The sequence below is a fragment of the Orbicella franksi genome, chromosome 5 (assembly GCF_964199315.1).
Source record: "Orbicella franksi chromosome 5, jaOrbFran1.1, whole genome shotgun sequence".
NCBI classification, from domain to species: domain Eukaryota; kingdom Metazoa; phylum Cnidaria; class Anthozoa; order Scleractinia; family Merulinidae; genus Orbicella; species Orbicella franksi.
The window spans coordinates 23,196,695-23,222,197 of NC_138149.1; the positions used below are offsets into that span (position 1 = coordinate 23,196,695).

General features: G+C 37.7%; 1 protein-coding gene and 1 long non-coding RNA gene across 2 annotated transcripts in view; both read left to right on the forward strand.

The window, feature by feature from the left end:
* Nucleotides 1–7,909, forward strand: part of LOC145486866 (uncharacterized) — a 52,978-nt gene extending 45,069 nt beyond the window's left edge. The window contains exons 5-7 of the mRNA XM_081465581.1: nt 6,613–6,748; nt 7,528–7,582; nt 7,812–7,909. Coding sequence (XP_081321707.1) covers nt 6,613–6,748; nt 7,528–7,582; nt 7,812–7,909 — 289 coding nt within the window. The remainder of the gene's footprint in view (nt 1–6,612; nt 6,749–7,527; nt 7,583–7,811) is intronic.
* Nucleotides 7,910–10,167: 2,258 nt separating this feature from the next.
* LOC145487274 (uncharacterized) lies at nt 10,168–16,304 on the forward strand. Its single transcript, XR_014049384.1, has 2 exons — nt 10,168–11,244; nt 14,110–16,304. It is a non-coding gene; the product is annotated as an uncharacterized LOC145487274 (long non-coding RNA).
* The last annotated feature ends 9,199 nt before the right edge of the window (nt 16,305–25,503 follow it).

Sequence of the window (25,503 nt, forward strand, 5' to 3'; positions counted from 1 at the left end):
GCGGTTCGTCGAATCTCTACGGTTGAAAGATAAATTATTTCCGTTTCTGACCTCTGTGAATTCGATCTTAACTTGCCGGAATTGAACCTACCTTAAGCACTTTCCTTCTTAGATATCTCGACTTGTGTGTGAAGTGTATCAGTGTATCGCTGGCCAACAACATGGTTGTTGACAGATATTTTGTTTTCGTTCGACGATAAGAGAGCTGAGAAGTAAAACCTACGAAGAAAAGGGTTGAATAATTCGAAATCAAAGTAATGTTTTGTCCTTGAAAAGTTGTGTAAAGCTTGATTAATCGAGTTTCGCCCGCTGTATTTCCTTATTAACCAAAAGGAATCATAAACAGCTTGCTAATGAGCTATGGCTCTTTCAAAATAACAAAAATAATTTGCAATAAATGGAATTAAAAAACTAGAAATTTAATGGGAGAAGTAGGGTATGTTTTGCTTCAATGTACCAGGTCACACTTCCAGCAAATTCTTGTTCAACTTTCAAATCCAAGATTAAATATGTACTGTGTGGATCTATTTTGTAGACAATGGGATAACACGATTTGGTCTTTTCAACTTCGTTGAATGCGTTTAAAGTAAAAGGTTTACACATGACTTTGCCTCAGACATTGCCACTGGCAATATCATTGTTCAAACTGATGAGAGTTTGAGATTTCTCCTCGCCTAGTGCTTGTATCTGCTCCAAGTGTCCATTCCTGGGTTCTCAATACATGTGAGGCCATGTAAATAGGAAATCAGGCTCAATGGAAAGAAGCTTGGTTGAGTTACATGAAATAAATGCTTTGGACAAATAATATACCTCATGCTGTTTAAAGTGGTTGCAACTAAAATTGCTGATGGGAGATGTGAAAAAAAAAGCTGACTTACATTTACTTGCATATAATAGTTCAATTCCAAAGTATGCTTTTTAAACTGAATATTTGCAAAGTACTGACAAGCACAACAAAAAACCAGCAAAATAGCACAAAAACCATAGTCTGGAAACAGCGACCAACATTAAGTTCACTTATAAATTAGTAAACTGGAAGATTGTGAATGATAGGCACGGTCAATTAGCAATGAATGAATAGCTCATGGTCCTGTGCCTTCATTGCATGTCCTCATATCACACCTCTGCTGAAGTTTAAGGTTCAATGTAACTTGTGTAAACTAAAAGGAGCTCTTTACCCAGAACAGTGCTACGCAGGTTATTTGAAATATCTGTCAGTTTAAAATTTATTATTTACTACAAGTCCTGTGGTCAACAACGCAGTGATCATGTACCGATATTAACATTTCCTACATTGGCTGTTGAATAGTTTGCCAAAAACAGTCTCCACAGCACTTCTTCGTGTCGACTCGTAATGACTGTGACCAACTGAATTCAGAATAATCCAGCATGTAGCTGTATCCTAGATCATCTATAGTGAGATGTTTTGACTGAGATAACTAAATTGTAACAACATTTTAAAATACAAGCAGATGCACTACATTGAACACTTATAGTAGCTCTTAAAACTTGGGATTACCATGGAGCTTTCTAAGTAGTCACTTGCATTATGTCATTATGTATTCTGTTTTGGTCTATTCCATTCTAAATTTGATATCCTAGACAACAGCATGTTGTAGCTTTCCTTGTTAGATCACTACCGTGTAAGTGGATAAATTTAGTTAGTGGGAAATATAGCAAAGTTAATTCGAAGTTAAGCCCATAGTCTTTTAAAATACCAGCGGGTAATTCAGCATTTGCTTCAAACACGTTGGCTGATTCTGCTCCAGGTGGGTTGACAATTATGTGTAACTATACACATGCATGAAACACTTATTATTTATTGATGTATAGTCTCCCACTACTACCAACATTCAAAGGAAAACAAGCATAAAGAAGTGGGAGATCAAAAACAAGCAGCCATAGATGACTGAACAATAACATCCGATCCAAGAGTAGTAAATTTCTGTTAGCCGGAGATAACAATTCAAGACAGGCAGTGATCATGATAGTGAAAATTCACTGTAAATGAGATGATATCTTAAATGGACTAGCATCCAAAGCAGGATCCAAAAATCTTGAACATCGGCCAAACAAACCGATGAAATACGCACTACAAAAAAAAAACAAAACAAAACAAAACAAAACAAAACAAAAAATGCAAAAAAACAAACAAACAAACAAACAAACAACAACAACAACAACAAAAACAAAAACATAACAAGAAAACATTAAGATGTAAAGGAAACAAGCCGAGCCACAAAATAACAAGGGTAGAAATAACACAATCATGTGTGTTGTAACATAAATGAAGGCCATGACATTAAGAGTGCTAGTGATATCCTATGGGCGCGTCAGGGTGTCAGACATCAATAATATTGTTAAGACTCAAGAGTCGGCCCAGACCTTGAAGCACACAATGTCAGGGATCCTGTGTCTAAAATTTTTTAGCTTCCAGTCCGGAAGTTTGAAAGTGTAGAAGGCTTATGATATGGGCCCTCGTAAACGTTTCACACCTGCACATGAGGATTGGATTTGGAAGACCTCAAGGGCCTACAGACATGCATAGAGCAGCCCTTAAATGTACTGTAAGAGACACTGCTACTTTTACAGCCAGGAGTTGCAGCCAGCCAGCTCCAACAGCCTCAGTCTAGGCATAGTTAATAGAAGGGGATTATTATGAAACTCAACAAAGTTCTCTGTTGTATGTTTTTGTTCTCTTTTTTGGCCTTGGCAGTGCACAAAACACAATTGTTGTATACTACTGACCGAGTAACTGAACAATAGAAACGTTTTGGTTACGTAATTCATGCATAATGCATGAGCGCAAAAAAAGATTTTGGACGGTCGTGGACCTTCCAACACAAATCTTGGCATCTTTGTTTGTTCCTTTGATGTTTAGCGGGCTTCATAACCATTCTCCTCTATTGACTATGGTCTAGGACCTCGCACTCTATTGAAGACTCCCAAGTTGTCAACGCTACAAGAGAGTATTCCTCCTACCTTGCACAGGGATTCACGAAAGCATAGCAGTCTTTTGCAGTCTGCAGAGACACATGGATGCGGGTAAACACCTAATGAAGTTAGAGAGAGAGAAACGGCATAGACAGCATCAAGATAAGATGGGTTGAAATCCCAAACGTCCTTTAGTGATCATGATCCACATGAGAAATCTCAAAGGGATGGGTTTGAAAACATCACGAAGAGGAACCCACTTTTCTGAGAAAGTAAACACATATCCTAAAAGAACATTCTTGGAAGGTGAGGGTACAGGACGAAAGTGTAGTGAATGAGTGCAGTAAGATGAGACCGTGCAACACAAGAGTGGCAGGAAAATGTCCAGCAAAGAAGAGTAGCTTGCTGCATACCAAATAGCCCAGTACTTCAGCATGTTGTCTGTAATGTACAGAAGTGGCTGATTAGCCATACACCAGGCTGATCTGAGTCCGTCTTAAGATAAAGCAGAAGAGATCTTGACCAGGCTTGCAGTACGAACACAGTGCTACTTGCCAGCTACTTTACCATCCACCATGTAGAATATGTAATACAGTCTTGTGACCAGAAAAACAAATCACTTATTTCACAGCGCCATGGAGCTACGGATATACACGGGAGGTTACTGAGCAGAAAAGAAAACGATAGCCAAGAACCACTAAAGCTTCTTGAGTGCCTAGAAAAATTAAAAAAGTTCAACTGTGCCAAACCTTGCTAAACCTAAGGCACTGATGCTGTGTACGTTGTCACGTGTGTTCACTTGGACCCTAGATTTCAGATAATTTCAGCTACTAGATCTTCTTGTGGCTCAATTTTTCCTCAGAATTGCATTTTTTTTCACACATCTTCTTACTCGCAGACATGCGATTATTTACGATGTTTTGCGCTAACATCTTTGAGACATAACCTTTATCTGCGGTTAATTCAGTATAGGAACTTTCAGAAGAAAAACGCATTTTCATAAAAGCTAGCTAAAGCTCAATCTTACAGTTGAAGTATTGTTTATATACAACTGTACGTGTTTACCAAGATTTACTTGCATGCCTGATGCAGAAAAATGAAAATTTCAAGGGTTTTTTTGAACTCGGAATGAGGGCAAAGAATACATCTCAGGATTGCTGAGTTTGTATGCTGAGTGTAAAGTAAGAGTTGACAATAATCAATTGCAAGATCAAGTATTTGACCTGTGATGATTGAGCAGGGTTTCAAGAGTAATCTAAAACGCAAGATAGGCCGAAAAAAAACTCTCATTTAACTAGTCAGTGTTTTAGAATTCAAACATCACGGCCGTTCATTCACATATTTAGATTGTACGAATAGAATTTAGGTGTTTTGTACTGTCATTTAACCCTTGGACGTACAAGCTAACTCGTACCCCTCTGGTTTTTGTTCTGGTAACGCACAGCATACTAAACTTACATTAATTAGATATCCCTGAGCTTGTTCTACAAAATTATACCATATTCAATGGCTGTGATGTCATAATGTCAAATGACGTCATTTGACCCGCCATCGTGGATCCGCCATCTTGGATTTTACTTTTTTCTTAAAACGTCAAGAAATGATGGAAATTGATTAAAAAAAAGAAAAGCCAGAAAGCTTATGAAATGTACAAATTGGTGAGTTTATGGTGAATTATGTCTAAAAAGTTGATTTTTGGCCAAACCTACATGAAACTAGTGGTTGCTATGGAAACACAAAAAAAAATGATGGACTGACAATTGCCATATCAAAATATCCGCAAAGGATGAATGAGCAGCGAATGAAAGTTTCAGCCCCTTAGAGCAAATTGTCTTCTCAAAATTTTGAAAATACCTTATTGGGGGAATGGCATCCACCCCCCCCCCGCCCCTTTGTACGTGCGAGGGTTAAGGGATATTGCAAAGAGTTTTGCATTCATTGAGCTTCCACTGTCCTAAGCAATATTCAAAGACTTTGTTAATGACATAAACATAGAAATACCTTTGATAAACTCATTCTGTAATATCAAATATTTTAGATTTCGCCCTTGTCTCTTTGTTAAAACTAGGCTCTTGTCATGTTGCTTGAACAGCTTTTGTTACCAAAAAATAACAGATGCCAAAAATTTTATTCTTGATTTCATCAGGCCAAGGATAACTCTAAGCTGCGATGAAATTAGTTTTGATTTAGAAAGTTAGATTTAAGCAATGTTTTAGTCAGAATTTGAGCTAATTTGCCCTATAGCTAAATGTTGCGTGACATGGGTAGGAAATGACATTCCTTGTCTTTACAGCCGAGAGCCCGTAAAAACAGTCGAGAGATGGACCGTCTCAGTTGCAGAATCAAAGATGACCCGCCGTTTTACCCGGCTTCTGCGGAGAAGCAGTCAGTGAATGACTTTCAGGACTTTCGTGAACACGTGTCTGAAGTTGTCGTTTCGTTGCAAACTCTTCCCGTTTTTACACAAGGCAGCTTTCACAGAGTTGACGCTTTTCTTAATTAAATCCATCTTCTTTATTAAAATGGAATCCTTATTGGCGCAGGATCTACAGAGAGTGGTAGTTATGCATCTTTCTGGATCTAGACTGCAAAAAAATAATTCTCTCGAGGTTTAAACGGGCTTGTGTCTTTTCAGGTGGAGATTTTAAATGAAACAGTTTTTTTTTTATAAAGCGATACTACACACCAAAACATCTAATAAGAGATTTATTATCCAAATGCGGTAGTTAATAAATTTCTCAATGAAAAGAGGGAGAGTGTGACAGTTTTGCGTGCACTCAGGTTTTCTACTTTACAAATAACTGTACAATATCGCTGTATATTTGTACTGTCATTTGGACGGTATTCGCTGCAGTTGGATAATAATAATTTTTATTATAATTTTAACCCGTGTGATATTTTTGGGAAAATGACGTCATTTACTCCAATTCTCAACCAAGATTCGGAACAAGGAAAATTACTGGCAGCCACAAGTTCTCGAAAATAAAGGTCCAAAAAACGTGAGTTCTAATGTTCGTAATAGATTAAAATTTCGCAAAATATTTAGGAAAGACCTATTGTTTACGAAAATATAAAAAAAAGAAATGGATATCAAGAATTTGATCATAGTGGCACTTTAAAGGCTGTTCACAGCACTACGAACTATGCATCTTACTTAAAATGGAGCCACGGAGCAAAATCAGATTGCCTAGTTTAAATGAATTACTTTTCTTTGAGACTGATAATTGTAGAACGTAATCCAGTGGGTTTCATTCTCTCATGGCCTTTCTTGATGTGGAAATATTCAACCAAAGATGGCTAATTAAATATGCATGAATTAGTGTCAAATGGCTGTTTTTGCACTGGGTGTCCTTAACTTGAAGGGAATTAAATATTTTTACCAACTAATTTTGCCATAATCATCACCCATCAAACCCAAATTTTGTGCTAAGTTTAAGCGAAATCGGTGATTTGAGCTGTATCACCTCCTGCCTGGTTTTTCGTTAGACACACTCTCGAAGTGTTGTGCTACTGTGGTATAGCCGATTTGCATGATTTTAAGAAACATGTGTATAATGTGAATAAAACATTTTTAGAACCTCCAGCTCTAAATAAATAAAAGATTAACGTAGATTTACTATTTCTTTTGTGGTATGCAATTAATTGAACCAGTTTTCTTGGTTTTGTCCTTCTTGCCAGATTTTTAGAAGAGGACTCGTTTGAACAAAACTTTCCAGTACGTGTGGAAAAGCCTGGAGTATTTCCGCAAATACATTTTTTCAATCAAGAAAATACACTTTGTACTCTGTTCCTCTTTCCGGTATTATCACTTCAGGTAATTTTTACATCAAGTTTGGTTTAATCGTGCAATTCTACTTCGCTTGGGCCATCTGCTTCAGATAGAAAATGTTTTGTAGATGAAGCAGAAGGTGAGATCTGGACAGATTCTTGTTTTTGATTTGTGGTTACTGTTCACACCCCACTTAAGCTTGTCAGATCACTTTTGTGAACACTTTGAATCGTAAGAAACAATGCACAGCTTTTGAGGAAGCTTGTTGACATACGGTGGCCTATATGGTTAGTGCGTTGGACTCCGGATTGAGCGTCCGGGTTCGACCGATGGCCAGGGACATTGTGCTGGGTTCTTGCGCAAGACACACACAAAAAAGGAAGCGGGGAATTAATGCTGGGGAGTAATAATGCGATAGACTAACATCCCATCCAGAGGGTATGGGGTTAGAAATACTTTTAGTGGCTTCGTGCTATGGAAGCTCTAGATAAGAGTCGGCCTAACGGGCCACTTGTTTCGTATATAAACTCAACACGCAACTGCAAGGCAACCTTAACAGTGAGATTTGATGTTGGGTGGGTTTGAGTCGGCGACAATACCCATAGCCGAAAAGTACCCAAATTGACCAAAAGTTTTTTCTTGGTAACAACTAGCTAGGGAGTAATAATGAAAAAAGCAATAAACAGCAGCTTATTTTGAAAATTAACGAGCACTTTCATATGGTTTTAGACTTATTCAGAAATAACCTTAAGTTTCTGAATTTGTATTTGAGTTACTTTGCAAACAAATAAATGCCAATAAGTCTTCTGGCTTTTCATCCGCAGAAGGATTGTCCCAAGACTTCACAAGATAAACCCGACGTCAACGATGCTTATCTGAGTAAGTCTGACTCATTGCAATTCTCTAGCTTCAAAAGTGCCTATAACCGCAAAATATTTTTTTGTTAGTATTCCATATATGACCCCAGTCCATGTAGGACCCTAACCTACCCTAAACCTAACCCTAACCCTAACCCTAAACCTAAGGGTTAATTACAGGGTTACGGGGTTGATAATAGATATTCAGGACGTTTCATGGAGTCCTACATGGAATTCTGACCATTTTTTAGAGGGACTAAGAACCACTGAAGACATGATTGATCACCGTGGTTTTACACACAATTTAAGCAGTTGTGAAATTCAAGCCTGGAATCAAATTCAGCCCTGAACGGGATTCGAGGCCACAACCTCTGCGATAGCGGTGCAGTGCTCTACCAACTGAGCTATCAAGCAAGCTGGGAGCTAAACTTTTGCCATAGTTTTCTATGCATGGACTATAACTTAAATGCTATGAAAAGACTCTCTACTGGTTAACCATACACCCAGCTGTTTGAAAATCAAAAAAAATCTCTGGGGAAATAGTTTTAAGTACGCCCCCTTGGTCTGTGTTTCTCATACATTTCGCCTAAACATGCAAAGAATTACGTGACGCGGCCAGTCACCCTGGATACATAATAGCCCTTTTCACGGTTAACTTCGATCATTCGCATTACAATAGAATTTAAAAATTAAACGAGACTTACCTGAAAGTTGATGTTGATTGAAAGTCTATCCGTCACCAAGCACTGAGAGATTACATGAGATAGCATTGCGCCTGCGCGAGCCCAGTTTTTAAAGCACTAGTCATTCGTGTAGTGGAGAAAATCCCCGTCAGAATAAAGGCGAGGGCTTCAGATGGGAGGGCATGTTATCCCAGAGTGCTTGCAGGCATGGTGACGGATAGAATTCCAATCATACCTCAACTTACAAGCCCCGTTTAATGTTTAAATTCTACTCCGTCACCGCACTGAGGGTTCATATAAGACTTCAAAACACACTGCACCCATGTAACAAATTTAACACAGAATCCATAATCTGTAAAACAATAGTTTGTTTGTCTGCAGAGTATCTATACCACAATAATCCCCTAATTTACAGATTTCAAAGCATTTTCTCCAAAATTTTTTCAACATCGACGAGTGTTTGGCAAAACTTAGCAAATTGAACACCACCCACAGGTTGGCAGGAACAGAATATATACTTGCTTTGGATGTGGCTGTAGCATTAGTACTATGAAGGGCGCAACTGTGCAACATTTATCCCAGACCTCTGCATAACAACCATAATCCCTTTGCTAATTGTACTTCTAAAAACTGGCTTAATGAGCTTTATTCTTGGTTTTCACCCACGTGACCTTAAATTGACCACGTGTGGCATCCGCCATGTTGGAGCCCCTCGGATGTAAACAAAGCAAGAGCTGGAAAGAGACGCAGTCATGATTTTATTTATTGTAGTCGGTTGTGGAACCAAAACCGGCAATAAAGCTGGTATAGGAGTTTTTCGTATTCCCTCTGTCATTAAAAATCAAGGTGAACAGATGGAGGAACTGACGACAACAAGGCGAGAAAGGTAGATGGGCGATTAGTCGAGGTGATAATGAATACAAGAATGTCTTACAAAGTGAGCGGGTTTGTGGCCGTCACTTTGTTTCAGGTAGCCCTGCTAAGCGTTGGAACATGCATAACGCTGACTGGTTTCCAACATTGAACCTTTGAAAAAAGGAATATAGAGAGAGGAATTCGAAGGTGGCGCAAGAAAGGGCTAAAAGAGCGAAAGCACGTCGAAAGAGTGCCATAGAACGACAGGAACTCGAAGCTGCTGCACGAATCGCTTCTCCTGATGCTGATGAAACTGAGATTAAATATCCCATTTGAAGACTTGGACTACAGATTCACTGCATCTATCGCCCCAGTCTTTCGTGTTTTCTCGGCTTGGATCACTGGAAAAGTTGAAAATTTACATGGACATGTCAATTTTAATTTACAGTATGTAAATCTTGATTTACATTCTTTGTAAATTACAATTTACATGTTAGGGTTTTGTAAAATAAAATTACAGGAAATTTACACCTTTTAGTACAGCATGTAAATGTTCTGTAAATAGTGATTTACATTGTCTTTGTCGACAATGATCATTTGAAGAACATGTAAAAACCCGTAAAATATTTTACGCACTTTTACAGTATCTGCCTTTGTAAAAAAACATGTAAATTGCTTTGCTAAACCATGTGAGGAACGTGTAAATAATTCAAGCGAATGCTGTAAAAAGTCTGGAAATGTTATGTTTGTAACCCTGTAAAAACCATGTAAATGAAAAAAGGGGGCCTGCAAGAAACATGTAAAAACCGTGTAGATGAAAAAACGGGGCCTGTAAGAAACATGTAAAAAGCATGTAAATGAAAAAAGGGGGGCTGTAAGAAACATGTAAAAAGCATGTAAATGAAAAAAGGGGGCCTGTAAGAAATATGTAAAAAGCATGTAAATGAAAAAAGGGGGCCTGTAAGAAACATGTAAAAAACATGTAAATGAAAAAAGGGGGCCTGTGAAAAACATGTAAAAACAATGTAAATGAAAGAAAGGGAGCCTGTAAGAAACATGTAAAAACAATGTAAATGTAAAACCTAGGAGTTGCACGGGTGCGACACCGCACTAATTAAGTTGTCTTCTTGTGAACTTTCTGCGCATCCACAACGACAAAATAAAACTAGAATTGTTACTGCACATGCAGGCGTCCCAAGCTTACGTCTCTAGAAAAGAGAAAAATTAATTCTGGGACACGTACGTATTTATTCATGAAGGACCATGAAAGCGTCACGTGTTGTGTGAGTTCAAGACGGACAGAGCCCTGGTGACCGAGTTTGAACTGACGCGGAATTAGGTTAGGCAGGGAACCGTAAGGGACACCCAACGACCGTTTCCTCTCGAATGCTTTTCAACGCTGTTTTAGGCTATCTGGTGTACTTTCAAAGTTCTGTAGGTTAATTTTAGGTTGCGCAAAAAAAATTTATCTGTTCGGTTATTCTAGAGGAGCTTGAGTATTCTCGAACTTATTAGGGCTTTTTTGTCCATTTCCCGAAAACGTTAGGTCTTATGGCCTTTCCGAAAATGATAGCTGACTTTTTTCGGTACTCAAAATGACATTTTTAACAATCCGAAAACAACAAACATTAAACTTCTCATATCGCGAAAGTTCGAGGTCACAGTTGTGCCCCTGAACCGCTGAGAATGAACGAAATATCATCGATTTAGAGCGTTAAATATTCCGAAACATGCACATTCTACAAGTAAGATTAATACAACTAAGTCTGCCCTTGCATGTTCACTGTTTCTTTGTTTTTTGTTTGTTTTTTGTTTTGTTTTGTTTTGTTTTGTTTTTTTGGTGATTTCTACCGTTTTGTGCTTTCATTGCCATCACTGTTATCCCAGTCACTTTATAAGAGCATACCAGCCTTGTGAGTGCCCGATCTCCAACAAGCAGGAATCAGCCGTCTTCATGTTAGGTACCAGGTTCTCTCGGTTCTCCCGCCATGTTTGGCAGTTCGTTGGAACTTGCATCGAACTCGAGCTCTGTTTTAGCGGGCCAAAATCCACTCTACCTTCGCTTCGTCACCGTGCACGGTTTCAAGGCAAAGTGTACCGTTACCCAGAAGTTGAAGATAGCGATTACAGGCAACAAAAACAACAGGTAAGCAAGTTTTGCATAAATTGAACGAGCAGAGTAAAGTAACGTCAAGATACGTATACATTTCGTTTTGCCTTTGGTTGTGCATGTGTCATTATCAAGGAGAAGTTACATTGCTTGTGGAATCGACTTTGGCGATGTTTACCTGCCGTACATAAAGAGCTTTATTATCTGTTGTTATCTGTTCTCGATAACTGAGCATGAGCATGCGACATTTGTTATTGGCTTATATGCACCTCATGATTCTTTCTGATGCATGCTCTTGTAAGGTTATGTTGCCCTCTGATGTGAATGCTAGTAAACTAAAATGTAATGTGCCATCTTTAGCAGAGAAATTTCTCTTATGCTAGAGTCAGTATTCTGAAGTTACTCAAGTGTCTACAGTTGTGCCTACATGCAAGTTACAATATGCTGTTATACACAACTGTACATGGACATTGCACCCACTGGTGCTGATACTGTAGTAAGTTAAATGTTGTGGTATTTTCTTTCACAAAAAAAACACTAAGATACTTTATAAAGAGGTATACATGTACCTCAAACTGTCGTGAAAACTACACAGGACTTGAAAAAAAGGAAGAGTAACTTGCCCAGGCAGGAAAATCTACTTGTCTTGGACAACACAGTATAGTCAATCGATTATTTCATAACAATCAATAGAAATTAGTCAATGATATCAGAAATCAATAAAAGGATTCGTCATGAGTCATTGATTGTGATCAAATTTTCAATAAGCATGATCAATTTTGCTGATACTAGCTTATCTTTTAAGCAACATTTAATAAGAAAGAAATGAACAAAAGATTTAAAGTGAAATATGAGATCATGAATACAATTGCATAAAAGCATAACATTGTATCTCATAAACAGAATATTTTGCTGGCATACATGTATCAGGGACTATGTTTTGGGGGTTTTTGGTAGTGCCTTTGAAATCTACATGAACAAGTTACAATCAAACATTGTGTTGAGGGACAATTTTTCTACAGTTTAGGTGAACTAACAAAGAGAGACCATCTTTCAATTGATTCTCTAATGACTGATAAATTTGGTAAAATCAAACTGATAACTTGAAACTTTTCTAGCATGTGAGTATGAATTTCTTTCAATTGATCGATAGCACTGATAACACTTACATTAATTTCAATTTATTGATTTATATCAATTTATGGATTGATTTCAATCATTGCCTTACCCTGGGATGACCAGACAGCACTTTAGAGCCCTGTCACAGCTGTACATTTTACTTGTACGAAATTGGGCTCTTACCAAATACATGTAGGTTTCATGTGTCATGCATCTGTTCATGCATCTGTAGCAGGGCAGGAAAAAAAATTGTAAGTCACTTGCCCAGTGGGCCAGTCAATTTCAGTTTTCACTTGCCCCACTTAAATATTAGTTGCCAGTGTGGTGGCCAGTAAGGAAATCAGAGGACAAATGCGAATGAAGTGCACTCAGATTCCAAACTAATTCTTGCTTTCAACCTAATAATTAACTAATCTTTAGGTGTTAAGTTTTGAAATGGAATGACTGGAAATTATCATTTATCAAGCTGGCATTTTTAGTGAGACTCACAAGACTACTGAGGCTACATTGTAATTTCACTTACCCACTGGGCCACTGAACTTCTATTTTCGCTTGCCCAAGAACAAAATTTACTTGGCTGAGGAAATCAGACCTGTGTTTTTTCCTGCCTTGAGTAGATCACAGATAACATCAAAATGTGGTAAAAACAAAAAATAGTCACATAAGCCATTACCAGAGTGTGTCACAGAATCTGTGAATTTTTCAGGTATGTGTCACTGATGTTTTTACCACATTTTGATGTCTTCTGTGATCTATTACTGAACAGATGCACGACAACATAGAATCTGTCTGCTTCGTAATACATAACAAAGAAACAAAAACAAACTTTTATCACATCATCTGTACCTTTGTCCACCAGTAGAGCATAAGTGCACGTAAGAAACAATCAAATTGTGCCTGCAAATAACTTGACTTATTATTTAAACATTGTTTGATAGGAGTTTGATTTATTGTGCATGAATATTACAATGTAGGAGATAGTGAACATTGAATAGTTACTGCCACAGATTTTGAGTTTACTTCTTCTACATCCTCTGACATTCAGTGCCTTCCAATCAGAGATGCAAATTTTTTGTCACACAGTAGCTACAGATGTAGATGTAAGATCTGTTTGATTGGTGAATATTCAGGGCTCAAAATAATGGCTGGTCAACGGGCAATGTCTGGCCAGAATGGTGACTTGACCGGCCAAAAACTTCACTTGCCGGTCATGTTGACCAGTCATGTCATGTTGAGACGGTCACGTTGTTCATTCTTGAATAAACAATCAAATCCCCAACTGTAAATCTGAGAGTTTTTATCTCTTTTTTATTATGACCTCTAACGAAAACATACACCAATGCATACATGTATCTGTTCGAATGGCTAAAGACCATTCGCTTGCTGTTTGTCATGCGTTCAAGATAGATAGGAATGCCATTTGAGTGACTGGGGTTAAATCTGTTCAGAAAAATATTAAGCCAATCTTTAAATGGTCTAGCAGTGACAGGAACAAACAAACTATATTTGTGGGTTTAATTTAGCTCACATTACGTGTACTTGATTTTTTCGTAAATATCTTGACCAGACAGAAATGACACGTGACCGAGCTAAAATTACTTTGGCCGGTCAACATGACCGGCTACAGTCCGATTTCAAATGTCACAGTATAAATTGGAATGATAAGAAACAAAATAATAACTCCAGTGTAAAATTCGCTGATTGATATCATACACAGAATTTGCTGATTCATACTCAGACATAACTTATCTTATTTAACGAAATGTTTTATGTTACTTGTAGGATGAAGTAAAATTGAGAGTGGTCAATACATGCATACTCCTTGGCATTGATGCTTGATCAGGAAAAAATCAGCCACTGAGAAGTCTACAGTACCTATGACTCTATAAGGGGTCCAAGGTCCATTTCTTGAAGGCCCTGGAAACTTTTCGGGCCCACAAAGCCATCTTTAATTGAGCTGTGTCTAAAAACTAAGAGCTGTGTATGCCTGAAACTTCTTGTGTGAAGGAAACCTCTGTTCATATTGAGAATAAGCGAATAAAACAGCTCTGTAAGCATAAGATTTCAGATTTTGGTATGGCTTTCTGGGTGCGAAAACTTTTTGGGACCTTCGACAAAAGGGGCCCCTGGTGCATTACAGTCTAACATGGTGACCTTCAACACTTTCTGGCATAAATTCAACCACTTTAAACATTATTTTCAATGCTTTGAAGTATCACTACGCTGTACCTGTGTTAGTGAATTAGCATTAAATTTGAAGATCATAGATTGCTAGATTGATACTTATTGTTCAATACAGCAGCTATAAGATTTCATCATAAACAGCAAAGGCTATGTTTAGATACATGTAGTACCAGAACAATAATTTATTAACTTATGATGTGTTATGGGAACTATGGTACTAGATAGGCCTTTCAATTTCAACAGGTTCCTATGAATTTTTTTTTTTTACAGTACAGTTTTTTTTTATCACAAAAAGAAAACGTAAAATTTTGAATATTGTTTACAGTGAATGTTTTGTCAGGGGTCCAAAATGTTTGTCCTGTTTGGATTCCGTACAGTTTTGGAAAAAGAAGGAAACTGTGACTGTGTAAACATAGCCTAAAACATGTCAGAAGCCTTGTTTTATGTTATGCAATGTAGTATTCCTTTGGCATGAATGTTTGTATGATGAATTTAAAATGTCAATCTCTATCTTGTGGTAAATGTTTTTTCTCCCTATTTTCTGTTATTTCAAAAGAACAATTCACTCTATGAAAAAAGTTGATCAATATTTCACACTTACATTGCAGTAATTTTCATAATAAGGTAAAGGTAAAGTCTGCATATGAGCCACGTGGCCCAACAGACTGGAGCTTATCCCGCTTTCTGTAGCAGGAAGCGACTAGGACTATTTCTACTCCCCCTGGATGAGATGCCAGTCCATTGCAGAGTTACCCCACCATTAAATTTGCTGGTACCCACTTATACACCTGGGTGGAGAGGCACTGAGAGTAAAGTGTGTTGCCCAGCAACACAACAGAATGTACCCACCTAGGGCTTGAACCTGGACCGCTCGATCAGGAGTTGAGCGCACTACATGTAACTATGAGGCCATCGTGCCTCCCACATTTTTCATAATAATTATTAAGGCTAATTTAATCCTACATTAATTACTTAGTAAGAAAAAAACAGTTTATTCATTCATTTTATGACAAAGGTATTATCATTATGTTACATTTGACTTTGTGAATTTAGTATATATTTAAGACAGGTATCCATTTGCAAACAATTTTAATTTAGTAATATGCCTAAATTGCAAAATTTTCACTAGTTGTAGCTGACAACAGTATAGTTCTTAATCATTTTATTATTTATGAATTAAATAGAGGTGAATATGACATGGTTTTGCACAATCTTGAAAAGGTCTTGAATTTTAGTAGTCTTCTTGAAAAGTGCTTGAATTCGGTTAAAGGAGCTCAGTCATGGTATTTTAAAATATTTTGGCCATGCCCAAAATAACATTTAAGTCGTCTTGTTATGGATAGAAAGAAAAGAAAACATGTTTTATTTGTTGCAATGTGTACATTGTAAACCTTATTCATGGCATATAAAAACTATTTGAATTTTACTGAGTTTGTTCTGATTGCAATGAATTTCTGATTCTGTATAAATTTGCATGTTTTCTACTATTATAATTAAGGTCAACAGATTTGATTACAATAAAACAGTACATTCCATGCATTTTTCTTCAAGTTATTATTTACAAGTTATTTATCGTACAGGGTGTCTGCCTCCCTTTTTCGATTTACATGTTATTTACAGGCTCCCTTTTTACATTTCCAGGTTATTTCCAGGCTCCCTTTTTTGATTTACATGTTATTTACAGGCTCCCTTTTTCAATTTACAGGTTATTTGCAGGCTCCCTTTTTCGATTTACATGTTATTTACAGGCTCCCTTTTTCGATTTACATGTTATTTGCAGGCTCTCTTTTTCAATTTACAGGTTATTTACAGGCTCCCCTTTTCAATTTACATGTTATTTACAGGCTCCCTTTTTTGATTTCCATGTTATTTACAGGCTCTCTTTTTCCATTTAAATGCTATTTACAGGCTCCCTTTTTCGATTTGCAAGTTATTTACAGGCTCCCTTTTTCGATTTACATGTTATTTACAGGCTCCCTTTTTTGATTTCCATGTTATTTACAGGCTCTCTTTTTCCATTTACATGCTATTTACTGGCTCCCTTTTTCGATTTGCAAGTTATTTACAGGCTCCCTTTTTCGATTTACATGTTATTTACAGGCTCCTTTTTTTGATTTCCATGTTATTTACAGGCTCTCTTTTTCCATTTACATGCTATTTACAGGCTCCCTTTTTCGATTTGCAAGTTATTTACAGGCTCCCATTTTCGATTTACATGTTATTTACAGGCTCCCTTTTTCGATTTACATGTTATTTACAGGCTCCCTTTTTCGATTTACATGTTATTTACAGGCTCCCTTTTTCCATTTACATGTTACTTACAGGCTCCCTTTTACGAGTTACATGTTATTTACAGGCTCCCTTTTTCCATTTACAAATTCTTTATGGGCTCCTTTTTTGATTTCCATGTTATTTACAGACTCCCTTTTTCGATTTGCACGTTATTTACAGGCTCCCTTTTTCGATTTACATGTTATTTACAGGCTCCCTTTTTTGATTTACATGTTATTTACAGGCTCCTGTTTTCATTTTCCATGTTATTTACAGCCTCCCTTTTTTTATTTACATGTTGTTTACAGCCTCCCCTTTTTATTTACATGTTAATTACAGTATTATGGCAGCCTCCCTGTATTAAATTTACATGTTATTTACGGGTTTCCAGGTTGAATCACAAGAAATTTACAGGCTATTTACAGTATTTGCAGGAACAGTTTACATGTTATTACATGATCTTAACCCTTTGCTTTGAAACATTTACAGTGTTTTCTTCATCATTTACATGTTTCACTTGAAATATTTACATGTTTTTTACATGAAACCTCCAAAACATGTAAAAGGGGAAAAATCATGTAAATTAATCTCTACAGTCTTTTTTTGATTATTTACATGTTAATTACATGTTATTTACATACTCTGTAAATTTTCAACTTTTCCAGTGGATAGTGTTGATGGATGCCAAGTTATTTCCTCTTGTTTACTGGCCAGAACGAGAACAGTTGTGGCATACCTTGCCAATGTGTTTTCAATATGCATTTGGGAAAAAAAAAGTCACAGAGATCATTGACTGTTTTAAAGTATTCATGGAAAGAAAAGCATATCTTCTAGCCAGGGCCCAAACCTTGTCGTCTTACGAGCGCCATAACACCATAAAAATTCTCATAGGAATAACCCTTCAATGTAGAATGAATGATCGCATTGCATCGGCATGATTATACTATTTTAGAAGGTACAAGGCCTACTGACTTTCTTGCATGCAATCCTCATGGGCCACCACATGTCCAGGCTCCAATGGTCGATCGTATTGTTAGAGTGTCTGCAGCTCTTGTAAATGTATGCCCCCCCCCCCTATTGTACCGTTTGACTAGTTTTATCTGGATGTTCAGAGCTGACAAGTGATTTTGTCTCGCTTAGTCTCATGTTTGGACATATTTATGTCCTGACCAGCATGAATTTGGCTTTCATATCTTAATCACTTAAACGTTTTTAAAACACTTAAAGTGGTTTTGGTTCTACAATGTAGACTGCGAGTAGTAACAAGTTGATGCATCGAGAGGGTCCAGCCAAAAATTGCCTCCTTAGCAATGCATCGTTCTTGAGTGTGTCTGTTTTGACAAATTAAATCAACAGATTAAAATTAGTGAATTAGTGACTACTCAAAGTCTAGCTTAAGGACAGCCATGATGCACAAGTGGCATGTGGTAGATTAAAGAACCTTGACCCTCCTATTCCCAAGTGATTTACATTAAATTTCTTCTTGCAGGGCTGTCAGTAAGGCTTTCTCCTGGCTACTATGAGCATGCCCCCCGTCTACTATATGAAACGAGAAGAAAATAAAGCCATGAGAACTTCCTGGTTGTTCAATTCCCCTCCTACTAGTTGCATATAGTTATCTGGCCCCTTTAATCTTAGCGACAGCCTTGTCCTTACAATAGTGATAAATGCAGTGTACGTCAAGAGAAAGCATGAGGGTTCATAAAAATTGCCACAAAGTGAAATTTGATAATTTAATAGGGTACCAAATTCTTACCTCTTGTAATACAAGAAAAATATAGAGGACAGTCAGGAGAATTTGTATTTGGATAATGGGAATTATACATGCAATTTTAGCCCCAAAACTAATCAGAGTTTAATATAGAAATAAAAAACGCGCCCGAGTGCATTGTTGAGTTATATAAGCACGCGGGAATTTTTAAGAACACGAGAGAAGTGCATAGAGAAGCACGAGGCGCAGCCGAGTGCTTCTCGCACTTCTCGAGTGTTCTTAAAAATTCCCAAGTGCTTATATAACTCAACAATGCACGAAGGGCAAGTTTTTTTATTTCTTTTATAAAATGTAAACCACCACATTAACATAAAGACATATTAAACAAGAAAAGGATTGCGAATTTTAATTAATCAAAATAAGTATTCTCCTTACATGTACATGCTTTCCTTTTATTGGCTTAAATGCTGAATGAAAAGTAAAACCGTTCCCTTTGTGGCAAGAAACAAACGTTTTCTAAAAAAAGTCAGAACGGTTCTAAAGAAATTATTACAGGAAAAAGACTCTTCGAAAGCTGAAGCAGTTCCCCAGTTCACTGACAAACCGGCTTGAGACCACAAGGTTATCGCTGTCGCCCGAACACAGTGATTTGTGTAAACTTTGGAAAGCTTGGCCTTTGTACTTATTTCTTTCATCATGTTTCCAAGAGTGTTGACACCAAGCGGGCGGTTTTCGTACCAGATTTCGGGTGTGATGGCGGATTCATTCCAGTCGCATCGAGGTTGCTGAAATAAAGCTTTGCATTTCGGATTCAGCTTGGAGATATACAAGCTCAGCGCTCGGTAGCCGTCGTTCTCACTCTCTGTTTCGTACATACGAGCCGTCTTCTCAAAGCTGGATCGGTCTCGAAGTCCACCGGGATGGTTTTTGGTGGTCTCGTCGTGGGTCATAGTAACGTAGCGCTTGCCTTGCTCGTCTACTTCAAATGCAAAACTCGTCGGCTTCAAATTTCTCTGCCCTTCACGACCTCTTCTACACCAGTAGAGAACAACATGGAACCACACGTTTCTCAGCAAAGACCATGGATTTGCAAGGCTTAATACTGGACCAGCTTTCAATTTCTGCAAGTCGTCAACTGGCATGGCCTCTTTGTGCTGCACATTTTTCTTCCCTTGCTGTTTCAGGCTCTTAATTTTGGCGTTCAGCATACGGTTGGAATTTGAAAACGTTGAAGAATTTAGCTTCAAACTTCTGTTATAAGGTGGGTTGTTCAAATGCCTCTCTATTGCATTTCTGAACGTAATTAAGGACGACTTGCTGTACTCTTCACCCGTTTTGCTTCGTGCTTCTGTATAAAACTGTGACAGACTGTTGTCAAGTTGTTCGTCGCTCATTTCCTCTGGTTTTGGCAGCACAGGAACTTTTTGTGCACCCCATTCTAGGAAAAGAAAACAGTTTTTCCAACTCAGCCTTTAAGTGTTGCAAGCGTATTTCGAGTGGTTAACTGTTAAATGATATACGCAACAGCTGCTAGAAAACATTTAATTGAATAAACAAGTGAAATGTTGCTTTTTGTTGACAAAGATGTAGATAAGCCAGTATAACTCATTATTTAGGAAGCATTGTAATATGCTTTTTTCGTCATTCTGCCTTTTAAATTAAAACAGGTTTTAAGTTTTAGTGTTTGAGATGTGTATTGGATTGTAGTCATGTTTACGTAAATTCATACCATTGAAAGCGTTTACTGCCCAATTTGTCGAGCTCTTCGTAGACTTTGCTTGCGTTTCCACCAAAAGCCGGTTTCTCTCCGCTTCTGTCAGTTCTGCAAACCGTTTTTTCTTTGGAACAGGTGCCTCATTTTGAGACTCCTTAACGCTGCTACTTTTCTCGGTGTTCAGGAATTCGAACCCGAGTTGAAACCGTGGAAATTCTTCAGCCATAATGGCGGACGGACTAGCTGATTCTCAAATTTTGTCCAGGGCAAAATTTTCGTGACGTAGCTTGCGTGCATATGTTGAGTTATAATGCACGCGCGTGACGTAAGCAGAATACTTTATGGAGCTATAATGAACTCGAACTGACCAATCACAGCGCGCGCAATTACTCGAACATTTTATAATGGTATTTTGTGTATGGTGTATTGTAATATGGTAGCTCACAAAAAGGACTTAGTATCGACTATCAAGAAAAAAAATTTCTTTGACTCTTGATGTTTGGACTGTAATAGCTTTAAACAAATGCTTAAAATGTTATACCACTAAAAAAACACATAATTAATCTATTAATTTTCAAAATTATTTGACTTACTGACTTTTAAAAGAAGATTATGTATAGCTGTAGACTCTTATTTGAGAAATGGTGATCGAAAAATTGGTATCCAGAAAAAAAATAAAAAGGAATCGGTGATAGATTTCATTGTTGTCGTTATTGTTATTATTTAGCATGGGCAGTGCATGAATGACAGAACACGGATGTCTGTAAGCACAGTCTCGTTGTAAAACACAGTTCTGATAAAACTGGTCACCAATCTAATTGAGCTACCCAAATTGCTTGTCAATTAGAAATTAAAAATCAACAAATCTCAAAGTTCTGAGAGTTGGACTGCATTAACGTTAAAAAACAAACAAACAAACAAACAAAAAAACAATACAAATCCTAGCCACCTTTATTTACGCAAACCAAGTACATGTACAATGTTTTCAGAACATAATTATCAAAGTTTGTAATGCTAGATGAATGAAACGCATATGGTAAATTTTAGTTAGGATAACACTTCAGCTCACCTTTCTTAAAAAACCCAGCCCAGTTTTTCGGCTACGATGGGTAAATAGGTTAAATTTCTCAAATAATAACAGCAAAATTCCAGCCCCCACCACAGGCAGAGGCTAAAAAATGCCCTCTGATTATAATCAGGGAATAACATTCGATTGTATCCACTGTATGCTGCAATCTCAGTCAAAGTCGAAATCTCAGAGTTCTGTTAGCTTCCTTACCCAAGATAGTGGTTGTAACAGAAGAACATTTTTTTTTTACTGCATGTAACTTATAAATGCAATAACTGATTTTACTGTATACAAATTTGTCAATTTTTCAGCTCCAGAGAAAACCACGAAAAGAGTTTAGTCTTACATCCAAAGCTCTATAAACAAAGCATGAAGCTTAACTAAAATTTCCTGACGTGGGAGTGGAAAAACCTTCTTTAGAAGAATCATGAAAATTTATTGGAACTGAAAAAATACGTAAAGAAAATTAAAAACAAAATATCAAAGTTATTTGACTTGTGTCCACCCGAAAAGTGAGACTTTTTTTTTATAATCTGATAGTCAGATTCTTCTAGATTAGCAAGGGCAGGTCGTTTATTCGTTGTGAATGACGAACTTTCGCCTTGACAACAAACTTTGCATAAACCATTAAACCTTGCACAGGCGTTAGAAATCCGGAGACCATCTGATTAAAGGCTTCTAAACTTTTGAAAACCTTGAACTGCTCCTTTGTGTATTAACTTGTCTCCAACACTAAATAGCCGAGCAAATCGGTTGAATCTATCGGCAGAAGATTTTATGAATCAATCTGTTCGCTTGGAAGGCTTGCCGGATCCACTCCGACCACAGATATTTTCTCCACATACCGTTCCTTTACGCAACCTTCCAGGTTTTTGGCGTATTCAGAAAGCACGAGAATGTTTTTGTTCCCCATCTCCTTACCGGATTTTTCTTCGGAGAAATCCATTTTAAACTCCAAAACATAAATACTAAAACTAAATAACAGTGTAGAAATGGCCTTTGCTTTAAATAAATTTCCCACTCGAGGGGCTCCAACATGGCGGATGCCCATATTTGGAGTCATCGGTAACGTTAGGTGAAAACGAAGAATTGTTGCCACGTCTGTTTCTTGTGCAAGCTAAGTACATCGTTAGAATAGTGATTACACAAAAGCGAGGATCAGAAGGATATGAAGTGAACTCGACTTCCGTTAGCTTAACTCCTTGTTTGGATTGTTTGAGAGGTCTTCTCAAGGTAAACGTAATCAAAGTTTCTGAACTAACGATATTATCAACGTTAAGATAATGAACAATTTGGCCTATTTGGGCAGATGCAAGCACAGGTCAGGTCCCTTAATGATAAATACTCTGAGTTATATTTGTCTCAAGGTAGCAAAGTACCTTGCTAACGTCCCATGTTTGTGTGTATCATGGTGCTGTGAGGTTTTGGCTCAAAAAACTCTTTGAGGAACCTTGTAACTGTACAATGAGAGCCGAGTGATATTCCATTTAAGGGGTTGATAGTGCATGACAGAAAAGACGTGGCAGTGTTAATACCACTATATCCTATTCCATTTTTAAACAGTTCAACTGGAAAATGTAATGCTTGGGATAAAGTGGGGGAAACACAATCAATTTGTTGTCTACCACAAAATGAAATCCGCATCGCAATGTAACATGAGCACTGTTCAAGATTTCCATGACTCCCGCTTCTGCTTTGAGGGTCCTCGCCCTCGTATTAAGGATATCTTCCTCTTGAATTTCCTCCTCATCGGAAATCTCTTGGTCGGTTTTAACTGACGTAACAGCCTCGAAAATGGCATTAGCCCTACTTTCTGACAGTATTGCAAATCCTTCTTGCATGGCAGCTAAAGATGCCTTCCTCTTGGATTTCCTTCTTATAGGAAATCTTTAGGTCGGCTTTAACCGACCTAAGAGGGAATGTCCAGTAGGACCGAGCCATATCAAAAATATGTGGCACATGATGAAAAATCAAAATTTTTCATATTCTTCTCAGAGATAACCTATGGTTAACCTGGAAACGTGGTAGGTTTTTTTTTTTTCTTGAAATAGTTTTTAAACCCGCCAAAAAATAGAAAAAATTCGTTACTGTCCCACGTCAAGTCAAAAACACGCGAAATTTAGTGACTAATACCTTATCATAAACTTCGCTCTGTTCAATCTGCATCACAATAACACTCCAGTTTGACTTGTTACTGAGGGATTTACAAGTCTTTTGAGGCCAATTATTCCTCTGTGGGTTAATTTTCAAGGTCCCGACGAGCCGCTTAACATCACTGAAATGCGCTTGCTCAAAATTCTTAATTATGCACACTTTTTCAATTGGCAAATTTGCTACCCGGTAAAACGCCGAAACACCTAAGTTTCTGACATTTCGAAAGAAGAAATGCCAGTGTAAAACCTAGTATAAAAATTAGTTTCGGACTAACACCACACATGTTAAGGAAGGTACATGGAGATTTCCATGTACCTTTCTACGCCATACGTCCTAAGGTACATGGAAATTTCCATGTACCTTCCTACACCTCACATTTTAAGGTACATGGAAATTTCCTTTTTCCTCTACGCACTCCTTGTAACTTTTTGCATTACTCTGTAAAGGTACATGGAAATTTCCATCTACCTTAAGATGACACATAAAATTTATGAGGCATATTTATACAGCTCTTCAATCGTTCCCTGTTATGAACGTGTCAGATAGCCCTTAAAAGAAATTTAGTGAGTGAGACGAGGCAGATGTTTCGAAAATATATGATATCACACAGAATTTATTGTAAGATACACAACACCCTGTCACGGTGTTAGCAAGACAGCTCGTTTTGGAATATTCATGGACCTAGAAATTAAGGAAACAACACATGTCAATATATTGTAAAACAATGTTCTGAAATCTTTTAACGTTTCGAAGAGTTCGATTTAGTCTCTGTTTGTTTCGTTTTCAACGACTCAATATTTGTAAACTGCTTGCTCAGAATACGCCATCTCCTTTATATATTTACATGTAATCGGTCTCAAAAGGTTTTTTTTAATTTTTTGTTTCACTTAAAGATATTTTCTAAGCTTTATGAAGGGAATGATTAGGTTTTCAATGCAACATGTACGTTTTCGAAAATTACATAAATGGCGCACTTTTGGATGATAAATGACCCGAGTACTGACCCACAAAGATACTTGACACGTTCATGGGCTCATTCCGCGACTATTTTAATTCTATGTCGAGGAAAAGGTTGTTGTTATTCATCCTGGTAGATGCAATAATAAAGTGTATTATTTCGATCCTCCTATTGTTCCATTGTTCCGACGAGTAGCTGTTCCCTCAGTGGTCCGCTGTTGTACCGTTCTCCTGTTGTTGTGTTTTTTGATCGTGAGCAACCATCCTTCAGGAATTTCAATTCCACTACCCCTGTTGATGTTATTAGGGTGAAGCCTTATTTGAATAGCTTCCCTGACCCTACGTGTGTACCAGTGAGGATCTCGATCAATAAACTTGACCTCTTTCCAAATAGGATAGTGGCCGGTCTCGTGGGTGTGTTCAGAAACGGTGGAGGTCTAGGTAAGGGCGAGTCGTATATCCCCGTCGTGTTCTTTGATCCTCTCCTGCATAGATCTCCCTGTTTCTCCGATGTAGACTTTGCCGCACTCACAGGGAATCCTGTAGACAACACCATCTTGATAATATACTTTATTTAACGATAATACACTTTATTATTGCATCTACCACGATGAATAACAACAACCTTTTCCTCGACATTGACCAGAAATATGGGCGCACAGCACTAAGGTTGATTCGTCGACATGAGCGTTGCTCACGCAAGCTCGCAGGCAATATATACCAACCATCTCACCTTTCTCACAAGGTGTATTAATAACCACATTGTTCTAAGAGACTGCAAGTTCGGCCGCCAGTTCCCACCAGAGGCGCACGCAGAGTCGCTGAACTAGCATCCATGAGATTCCTGAGGGAAAGAATCAGACTGACGCAGAGAGCCCAGGGAGATACGAAGAAAGAAGCCGAATCACCAACACAGGCCATAACATCTGCTCTTTCTGCGGATAACGCTGCAGAGGTACTCGACAAGGTTAAATCCACTACCCAGCGAGTCTTTAATACGACCAAAGACCGTCAACAGCGCAAGTTTGAGAAACTTTTGTGAGAGAAACAGTCTTCTGTTTCTCCTGCGACTTTTGTTGACAAAACAAATTGGGTTGTCAACCTGTCATCCAGGAC